General features: G+C 35.4%; 1 protein-coding gene across 1 annotated transcript; it reads right to left on the reverse strand.

Moving 5' to 3' along the window:
• Positions 1 to 4,467: 4,467 nt before the first annotated feature.
• On the reverse strand, positions 4,468 to 10,480 carry LOC123892927 (WD repeat-containing protein 20). The gene is made up of 12 exons (XM_045942811.1): positions 10,200 to 10,480; positions 9,795 to 10,075; positions 9,044 to 9,361; positions 8,863 to 8,971; positions 8,676 to 8,769; positions 7,431 to 7,518; positions 7,240 to 7,323; positions 6,814 to 6,910; positions 6,613 to 6,700; positions 6,311 to 6,416; positions 6,139 to 6,231; positions 4,468 to 5,193 (listed from the first exon to the last, which is right to left on the reverse strand). The coding sequence occupies exons 2-12, from the start codon at positions 9,981 to 9,983 to the stop codon at positions 4,783 to 4,785; spliced, it is 1,677 nt and encodes a 558-aa protein (XP_045798767.1). The 5' UTR covers positions 9,984 to 10,075; positions 10,200 to 10,480; the 3' UTR covers positions 4,468 to 4,782.
• Positions 10,481 to 11,040: the final 560 nt, after the last annotated feature.

Here is an 11,040-nt window from a genome sequence, read left to right on the forward strand (position 1 = left end):
CAAATATAATTAATTCTAAAGACTAAATCAATTTTAAAATCAGTTTTATTTTATAATCACTAAATATACTGACAAAATGAAGACTGAATAAGTATGAACTAATTAGCTTAATACAGTTAGTTAGTTAGTTAGCTTACAATTCAAGTTAGTTAGGTTGTTAGAGTTTGTTAGCCAAGTTGGTTATTAGTTTGTAACTGACTCAACTATATAAACTCTACACATACTTGTAATTGTATTCAATTCAATTTCAATAAAGAAAACTTAATCTTCTTCTTCACTGTTTAGTTTCTTTCTTTTGTGCTTCAAGCTCCATCAATGGAGTTTTCACTTGTAACTTTGGTATCAGTTTACTTTCTTGTTATGGTATCAGAGCATACAATTCACGTTGTAAAGTAGAAACACGTACCCTATCAGCACGAGAAAAACGAGCCTTGAGATCATTCCACGCTTGTGATGCAGAATCAGTATACACAAGACTTTGAGAAATAGCAGGAATCACTGAATTCATCAACCAAGACAACACTAAATTGTTACAACGAATCCATGGCTCATATGAAGGATCAAAACGATCTGGCATAGGACAAGATCCATCTAAGAAACGAAGCTTATTCTTCATTATCACAGCCTTCATCATGGATCTTGACCACGCATGATAATTCTTGCCATCAAGTGGAGGAGTAACAAGTGCTGCAGTTGCACTTTCATTGGGATGAACATAGTAAGGATTCTGTGAAGGATCAGAAAGTGTAGGAAATGCAGGCATTTCATCCATATTGCTTGAACTAGCACGAGGACGCACCATTGTGCAAGATGAAAGAGCAAAACAAATGGATGAAACTAAGAGAAAACGGAACAAGAAGAAAGGAAAAAGAAGGAATGGCGCAGCAGAACGCTCAATTGAGACGCTCTGATACCATAACAAGAAAGTAAACTGATACCAAAGTTACAAGTGAAAACTCCATTTATTGTCTCTCTCTCCTCACTGATAAGGAACCTGATAGTTATGCAGAAGCTTCAAAGCATAATTGTTGGATCAAGGCTATGCAACATGAGCTCACTGCACTAGCCAACAATAACACTTGGATTATAGTTGATTTACCAGTAGGTGTGAAGCCTATTGGAAATAAATGGGTGTATAAGATCAAAAGAAAGGCTGATGGTTCTATAGATAGATATAAGGCACGACTGGTTGCAAAAGGTTATAATCAAATTGAAGGTGTGGACTACTTTCAAACTTTTTCACCAGTTGCAAAGATGACTACTATAAGAACTGTATTGGCTGTGGCAGCCATTCAAAATTGGCACATACATCAACTTGATGTGGACAACGCCTTTCTTCATGGAGACTTAGATGAGGATGTGTATATGAAGCTTCCTCAGGGTCTGCAGGGCACTTCAACTAATCAAGTCTGCAAGTTAACTAAGTCTTTGTATGGCCTGAAACAAGCAAGCAGAAAGTGGTACGAAAAATTGTCACAATTTCTCACTACCATTGGTTATACACAAATGCTTTCTGACCCCACCTTATTCACTAAATCTACTAAGGACAGTTTTACTACTATCCTTGTATATGTAGATGACATTGTGCTGACTGGCAATAGCTTAGCAGAAATTGAAGCTACTAAGTCTTGCCTGCATAAAGCATTTGGTATAAAGGACATTGGCACATTAAAATTCTTTCTTGGCTTGGAAGTAGCCCATTCACAACAAGGCATTACACTTTGTCAGAGAAAGTATTGCCTAGACCTTCTCACTGAGACAGGTACCTTGGGCTGCAAGCCATCCAGTGTTCCCATGGATCCCAGCAATAGACTTCATCATGATGACAGTGAACCTCACCCAAATATCACTGAATATAGAGCTCTAGTTGGAAAACTGCTGTATCTAACCTCCACAAGGCCTGATATAGCTTTTCCTGTGCAACAACTTAGTCAATTTCTTGATGCACCTACTTCAGCACATTTCAAAGCAGCTCAGAAGGTATTGAGATACCTCAAAGGCAACCCTGGCACAGGTCTCTTTTTTCCCAGAAATTCTTCATTACAGTTAATGGGATTCAGTGATGCTGATTGGGGAGGCTGTCCAGATAGTAGAAGATCCATCACAGGTTACTGTTTTTTCATTGGACAATCCTTAATCTGTTGGAAATCTAAAAAGCAGCTGACTGTATCTAAGTCCTCCTCTGAGGCAGAGTACCGTGCTTTAACTTCAGCTACATGTGAATTGCAATGGTTGAGTTATCTGCTGAGAGATTTGCAAGTTCACACAGACAAGCTACCAGCATTGTATTGTGACAGTCAAAGTGCTTTGCACATTGCCACTAACCCTGTCTTCCATGAAAGAACAAAGCATCTAGATATAGACTGCCACATAGTCAGAGAACGGCTTCAAGAGGGCCTCATGAAGCTCTTGCCTATATCTGGTTACAACCAACTTGCAGACATCTTGACAAAAGCCTTGCATCCAGCTAATTTTCATAGATTGTTTTCCAAGCTTGGCCTTATTAACATCTTCAGGCCTCAGCTTGAGGGGGTGTGACAAAATGAAGACTGAATAAGTATGAACTAATTAGCTTAATACAGTTAGTTAGTTAGTTAGCTTACAATTCAAGTTAGTTAGGTTGTTAGAGTTTGTTAGCCAAGTTGGTTATTAGTTTGTAACTGACTCAACTATATAAACTCTACACATACTTGTAATTGTATTCAATTCAATTTCAATAAAGAAAACTTAATCTTCTTCTTCACTGTTTAGTTTCTTTCTTTTGTGCTTCAAGCTCCATCAATGGAGTTTTCACTTGTAACTTTGGTATCAGTTTACTTTCTTGTTATATACTACCTTAGTACGCATCTACAGCTAGGTATATACAGTAACTCCTAACGTTTACTGCTTTTGCTCGATATTATTGTCACATTACATTTTTTTTTGGTAGATAGTTCACATCAACATTTTAAACAATTTATTATTGATTATTTATACAATTTTTATATTAATAAGTGTGAATATGTTTTTTGCTCAAAAAAAAAGTGTGAATATATTTTAAATCAATTATTTTGAGAAGAAAAGAGTATTATTGTCATTTCACCGCACATATTGGACATATAAGGATTGCCCCCAACCCCACCCCCACCCCCACCCCCACCCCCATGATATAAGGATAGCACAATAATATATCCTTCGATAGTTGACTTCATCTGTAATTTTTAAAGTCTTATTTTTGGACTCCATCATAAATACGATAAACATAACTCTTTATTATTAAACAATTAACACTTAAATGCATCATATTTTGTTTTATTTGCAATTTTGTTCCCTCATTTTTCAACTGAAATTGCATTAAAACTTTAATCAATTTACTAGTACTTTGTCTACTTTATATATGATGATTTAGTAAAAGTGATATGTAATTTGGTGTTCGTTGTTGTTGATTTGTTTGTCACCATCAATGCAAACAGTTTCAAAATTAATTATGGCCAACAAAGCTATTGCTTACGAGAACAATGTTCACCTACCCAGCCATGAGTTTTTGAAGATGACATGAACGTGTACGTGTTTACTCAATATGCATGGTATTGTATTAGCTCCTACCAATGCCAAACCATCTGCTGTTGGCACTAGCTAAGCTAAGCAGCTGAAATAATGGACTCACGGCATGCATCGTTACATGGTATAGTAGCATTCATAGGATGTATTGATATCGTGACTTGATGCTTAAATCAGTGGATTTCTATTTAGTTGTAAAATCTTACTGCTTAGAATTGAAACCCGTAAACCCCTTTTTTCTTATATTCTTGATCTTAACTGTTGACCAGAACTGTTTTGGACTAGACTAGAATTAGTCCACTCCATACCCTCTAGGTCCACAATGACTTGACCCACCACATCCATGTCAGCAATCTGAATCATAAACATACAATGTTTTTAAGGAGAATGACATAGATCAATAGCAAATAAGGGAACTTAGATCACTTTCATAGTGAGAACAAAACTATGAAGTGGTATTAGATAGATACCAGCCATATATTTGGGGTAAATAAATATGCCTATACCCTAGACCTTTTTTTTTCTTTCATTTCTGCAAGAGTTATTAGATGAGTACATGCGTCTACCAACGACTATCTTGAAAGTGGGAAGAGTCTTAACTATTGCCCATGCCTTCCAAAGTCCAGCTAAAGTTTCTACCACTGACAAGAGATTCATACTAGCATGGATTCCTATAATACTGACAAAATTTGTTTCTAATCTCCTAAAAAAAATGCAAATCTGTGTACTTTTAGTAATCCCTGATAAAAGACTGGTAATACCGAAATTCTGATATTATACGATATATATTCAAATTTCAATCACATTTTGGGACATTGCTCCACTAAGCAAGCAAAGCTTCACAGTGCAATAAAATACCAGCCTCAACAATGATGATATGACAACACAGGGCACTCCCCAGATTTATGCAATACAAGTATACAATAGTAAGGGCGATAAACAATGATGGCTTGTATGTACGCACTTCAAAAGTACTGATCTCCAAGGACCAATTTCACATTATTCCTGTAATCACTAATCAGATATCCTAGTAACAGCCGTTTTGTAATTACAGGAGGCGGTTGGAGAGAATTCTCCCTCCCATCCTCATAGTTCTATCAATGGCATGCTCATCCGTTAATAACTGAATATACAATAAAACCAGTTGGTTCATCTTTACTTAAATCAAGATGTTAAAACTAAACCAGCCGGATAAAAGATAAACAAACCATAAAAAAATTGCTTAAAACTCTTTAGATTTAGTTATTGTTTGTAGCTAGAGTTGCTGATCTTGCTAGAAAGTGGAGGCTTCTCCTTGAGACTGGTAGCTAACAAGGTTTCCGAGTTGCTTGGCTGGCTCTCGGCTATGCCAGGTCTCGTCCAGATTTTGATGTGCCCCTCCCGGCAGGCTGTAAGTACAGATTCCTGGGTAAATATCACGCTAGAAAGTGGCTCAGTATGCGCACGATGAGCAACCAGTGGAGAGATTTTTGGAACATCCCGCATACTTGGAGCAGGTTGCAAGGTACCCAATGGGACTACATTGTCCCAATGGGATGACTGACTTCCAGTACTAAAAGTTGGGGAACCAAAAGTTGGGGATCCACCGGGGGGACGCCTCAAGGGCACTACAATTTCGTCCATTTCCAGATCCCATAGAAGCAATTGTGTATCCTGTGACCACCAAAACATCTTAGTTCCAAAATTCATGCAAAAGTAAACGATTCAACATATATCTCCAAACAATAACAATCTTGAGCAACTGATTATGATTATAAGGCTTAATATTATAAATGAAGTTACAGACAGTTAAGTTTTTCCCTTCTCCATCTTGGTTGGGAACAAGAGGATTCAACTATCTTACATCAGTTTTATAAACAATACCACAATGCTTCAAAATATAAAATTTAGCATTATCTCACTTTGGTAGACACACTCTGATAGTATGTCCGAATGAAGGATTTCATAGGTAAATGAAAGAGGAATACATTTTTATTTCAAGTGTAAAAATTTTCAAATTCAACAAATTATAAGAATAAAATGATATATTATCATAACCTTAATATCTAATCACTTATTCAATTTTTTTAGAACATTATATGGTATATAAAACTCTCTTGAATTGAAAACAAACACTACACCCATTCTCACTGTCTTCCAAATCCTCCATCCAAGTGTACCCTAAGGAATTAAAATTTCCTATCATCATCATCATATGAAACCTGCTAAACCATCAAAAACTAAAATGTAATGTCTAGTAAAACATCTATTCAAAGTCTTCCTAATCAAATAATATTTTTAGTTCAGTTTCAATTCCATGGTTGCTTTACTAAGCATGTTATTGATACGTCAGTTTCTTAAAACAAGTCAAAGACCCAACATTTGAAATCCATGACAGAATCCGAATGTTTCCCATGGTACCACTCTATCAACAGATTCAAAATCAAGACCATATAGTAATCAGACAATTTCCGGGCATGCAGATACAGTAATTTCATTTTCATCTGTCAATCATAACAACGGCCAATAGGAAGTAAATCATTTGTAAAATTTGTAAGCAGAGAGCCAAAGCTACACAAAGGCACAGGAAAATTATAATTAAGACATTTGTCCGAGTACCTGACCAACTGAACCGAATCGATACATAACTGTCTCTCCATTGTCATTTGAATTTGGTGATGACCAATATGAATCAAAAGCCACTCCACTGACCTGATCACAGCATTTGACGTAAACTAAATTAAAACTATGGTAGGAAAGTTTGCCAACTCAAAATTACCAAACAACTTACCCATGAGTTATGTCCCTCGCCCCATGCAACAACTTTGCGATCTTCCATGCTCCAAACTTGAACTAAATCATCTTCTCCTCCCGTCAAAACATACTTTCCATCCATGCTGCCAAAGCAGAGTTTTTGTGATGGCGTTGTTTTCTCAAAAGTTAGAATAAATTATTTTAAAAAGTAAAAAAGGAGTAAACCATAACTTAGATAAATATCATTGTTTTACAAATTCAAGAGAGAGAAAATGGGAAACAAATCCAAAATGTCAATCTCTAATCAATTGTCCAGGACCAAAACCAAACATGTCTCACCTCCAAGCACAACATAATAAACCACCATAATAACTTTTCCCACCGCATATAAGTTGTTCTTTTGCATAATCAAACACTCGCAAGTAACCTGGGTGCATTGAGAAAAATAAATAAAAAACTCTGTTTAATTTATTTTTGGCAAAGAAAAAGAAATAGATAGAAAAAACACACAATAAGGATGGCAATGTTTGAAAGACACACCATCTCGTCCCACAGTTGCCATGTATGTCCCATCCGATGAGAAAGAAATACTGTTAATCGAACCCTGGCATATATGCCATCTGGCTATTGGATTACTCTGCAATGGTAAATTTTTTTTAAAAAAATGATAAGAGTGTATAAAATAACTCTCCGGAAGCACAAATACTACAGTTAATTTAATCCATACAAAGTTTGCCTTAAATGTGTTAATTGCACAATCAATCGAAATGACCAGTGAGAAAGTGCAAAATTCAAGAAGAACTAGACAATCATTACTAACTGCTTCAAAAAAGAAAACGACAATCATTATTAATAAATATAAGTTTAACTACAGCAAGATTATAAAAGACAGCTCCAAAAAAAACATGGATAAAAGTAGCATATCAGCTTTTTATTAAGAAACCAAATGAATATCAAACTCACTACCTTACTGTACCGTGCATGGGAAACAGAAAACTGAGTTTGATCTTTGAGGATTGGGAATGAAGAATCACCAGCACCATCTTTATTCTGAAATAGGAAAGAAAAGTAAGTAATTTAGCTGAGAAATTCACCATAAAAAATATCAAAATAAGTGAACCATAAAGCTAGCTTCACTCTTATCAACTGAGTCTTGCCTTTTCATATACGTACAAATTCCCATCAGCATGCGCAACAACAAAAGCACCATCACCTCCAGGCACCCAAGAAATACATGTACAACGACTGTTTAAATCAAAATGCATCAATCAAGATATATTCCAATTAGTGTTTTGACCCAATAACATTCCAATACATTAAAGTTCTACATGGTAACCTGGAGAAATTAATAAAACGTAACAATTTAGAGAAATGATCTCTTAACTTTTCTATTACTCAATCCCAAGAATTGTAACCACAGAAGTCAATGACATCAACATTCTTGTTGTATACAAATCTAATTAAAGTTTCCATTGACTAGAAACATCAACTTTCATGTTTGGCTTGATTCCTAGATTTTATCTAACCTAACAACTAACAGGCTTCTGGACTGATTTGATCGACACCAGTATCTATATTCCATAAGAAATCAAAGGATCTAAAAATAACAAATCCTCACCAAGCATAACCATTTATTTTCATCAAAATGCTAAATAGAATCCATGCATATTGCAATTTCTATTTATATAAAATCTATTAAAAAAAAAAAGCAGGGATGAATATAGCTATATCTATGAGGAGAACATTGAACAACATACTTCCACCCACATTAAATGACACGGATAGCCAAATCATGGTTACATTCAAACCTTTATTCATATAACAGAGAGATTACTGTCAAAGTATGTGCCTCCAAAACATTTAAAGTAAAAAGTTAACTAGCGTCTCAACAAGTTTGTAAAGTGATATAATAATATCCTTTTGACTTCAGGATACTGCTCACTTAAAACCCTTATGAAACAGAGAAGTTTTGGAAGAGAAAACTGTCCTCTACCATTCCAACCCAGCCAACTATTTTTTTCTCTTGAAAATGGGCTTTTTTGTGGAAAAATATCATAGATAACTTATAATGAGCATATACACAGTTCATTATTAACATCCACTATGACTAGAAAAATGACTAACCTATTCATTTTGATTATGAAGTGACATTCAGGATACAAGATTTATCAAAGTCCAACCATCCGATTATAACCATAATAGCCTATTTTTCCTTATATAATCTACTCTCATAATTGACACGAGTCACACGACAGTCAGTCAACAAACAGGAATCTAAGAAGAAGGGGGGGGGAGTCAGTAGGCATTGCACCAACAATTTAGGTCATTCAACAATTTTGAGAAAACTAACACTTGTCACTCATAGTTGAAACATTACATGGGATGAGATCATAAAATCTTGCCTGTTATTGAGAATACCATCTTTGTTGTAATGGTGCGCCCCGACAATCTTTTTACCAACATCCTGTAATTGCTGTCTCAGTGACACCGAATAGACTACAATAATAAACATAGGTACCATAAATCTTAAATTCCCCTACTCAAATGAAAAATCAAGTTTAAATGTCAGTTAACACAACACTTATTTACCATCGCCAGAGAACAAGCCTATGAGCAGATCATGCCCGTCCTTAGCATCCTGATCAAATGCGTGGCAGACAGGATTCGAATTACTGAAGTGGATAGACTTTATCGGGTCCTACACAAAAAAAAAATCTTAGATGAAGCGAACCCAAAATACTTAGAACACATCAAACGCAAATAACTATACCTTATCTTGAGAATTCAAATCACTTATCAAAATCGCATCCCCAGCATTGAAAATCAAGTAAGATCCTTTCCCATCAAAATTAGGATTAGCAACCGAACTACTCAAACTCGAAGCACCAATCGAACCAATCCTACCAGTTCCTCCATTGCTTTTACTACTACCATTTCCACCGACAAAACTAAGCGCCCTACTTCCATTGCTTCCTCCTCCTAACAATCTAGCCGCAGCTGACCGTACTCCACTGCTGGCACTAAAACTCGAAGATGACGCAGTCGGAGTTGAAGGCGCTGCCTTCTCCTTAAGATGTGCTAGGGTTACCTGTTCATTCAATCAAACCAACATTGTGTCCATACATTAATATAACTTCCATCAACTCCACAATCACCACTAGAAACAAACAAACTAACAACAAAAAACTATAGAATTCATCTACAAAAGTAACACAAATCTTGACCAAAACCAATTCTACAAAAAAAAAAAACTACATAACTCATTACAAAAAAGAAAAAGAAACAAAAAAAGAAAAAACTAACACAATGGAATTACATACAGAACTTAATGCGGAAAGTGCAATAAGAGTACGCTGAGACTGTCAAAATCGCCATCAAAAACATATAAAAAAAAAAAAGTCAAAATCAGAAACAATTGAACTATATCATAAATCAAAAACCCTAAGAACAAATCAAAACATGAAGAAATTCAATTAAAATCAATTCAATTAAAGAGATATTTTAGGGATTGAATTGAAAACCAGAGAAACGGTTTTGCCATGATTGAATTGAAGAAGACCAGCAGGATGAGTTTTCTCGAATTGAAGTTTATATTTTCCTTCAGGGGTTTTGAAATAGGTTTTGAGACCTTGTGACTGTGTAGTACCACCACCACCACCGGATGAAGAAGAAGACGGCGTCGTCATATTACCGTTCGCCGTATTCATCATCGGAGAACAATAACGATCATATCACTCTCTTTTTTTCACTTCGTTAGGGTTTCAAGAAATCTTCAACAATGGTTTTCGCTTTCGCTTTTACTCTGTAGATCAAATCAAAAAGGGAGAAAAAATAAATAAAAAATAATAATAAAAATGGGTTTAATGGAATTTAATTATATAGTTGTTGGGAATGAGAAGAAAATGAAAATGAAAATCCAATGGTACCTAAGTCAACGAAATAGACGGTGAGGATTGAAATTGAAAATTAGTTGTGGTCGTGTGAAACTGAAGTTGAGAAGACAGAGAAATGGAAACAGAGAAAGATACAAAGATAGATGAGAAAGTTGCAACTGAAAAACGATTCAATGTTGTTGTTGTTTTTGTGTGTGCGCATTGTTTGTTGTTTTTTTCTTCTACGATTTCTTTCGTTTTCATTGCTTTGTTGTGTGTGCCATGGTGTTTTTTCATACCCAAGCCCACATGCAATTGGGCTTAAAAGCCCAGACAAAGAAATAAGTGGACTCAGGTAAGCCTACATATAGGGGAGATCTCCATATAGGGTACCCCTAGGGGGACCATTTTTTCTTGAAGTTTTCTCTCCCGACCCCTCATTTCTTTTCTACCCCATGAATTTCCGTTTTTGCCCTTGGGGTACTGCGGTTTATAGAAACCGAAGGTGATCACTGTCGTTTCGTGATCAAAATAATTTCAAAACAAAAGTAGTACAAGATAGTTAACCTTGGTCGTTTCGCAATGACTCACAATCAGTTTAACAATGTTAGAATCAATTTAGAAACTATAAAATTGGGGTTTTTCGATTTGTGAAAACAGTAACAACGATAACGAATTTAATCAATGTAAAAGTAATCAATCCATTGGTTTTAGGTAACTTCGTTTATTATCTATCACAGGTTCTTCGAAAATGTTCATTCAAGGGTTTAAGCTTCGGTTGATCATAAAACTAATTAAACAAGCGAAAATTAGTATTATACGGAATTCAATTGATTAAGCATCATATGTATTCAATTAACTATGACAGTGATCAAGCATCACGAAAACAGAGCTA

Source organism: Trifolium pratense, linkage group LG6, assembly GCF_020283565.1.
Source record: "Trifolium pratense cultivar HEN17-A07 linkage group LG6, ARS_RC_1.1, whole genome shotgun sequence".
NCBI lineage: Eukaryota > Viridiplantae > Streptophyta > Magnoliopsida > Fabales > Fabaceae > Trifolium > Trifolium pratense.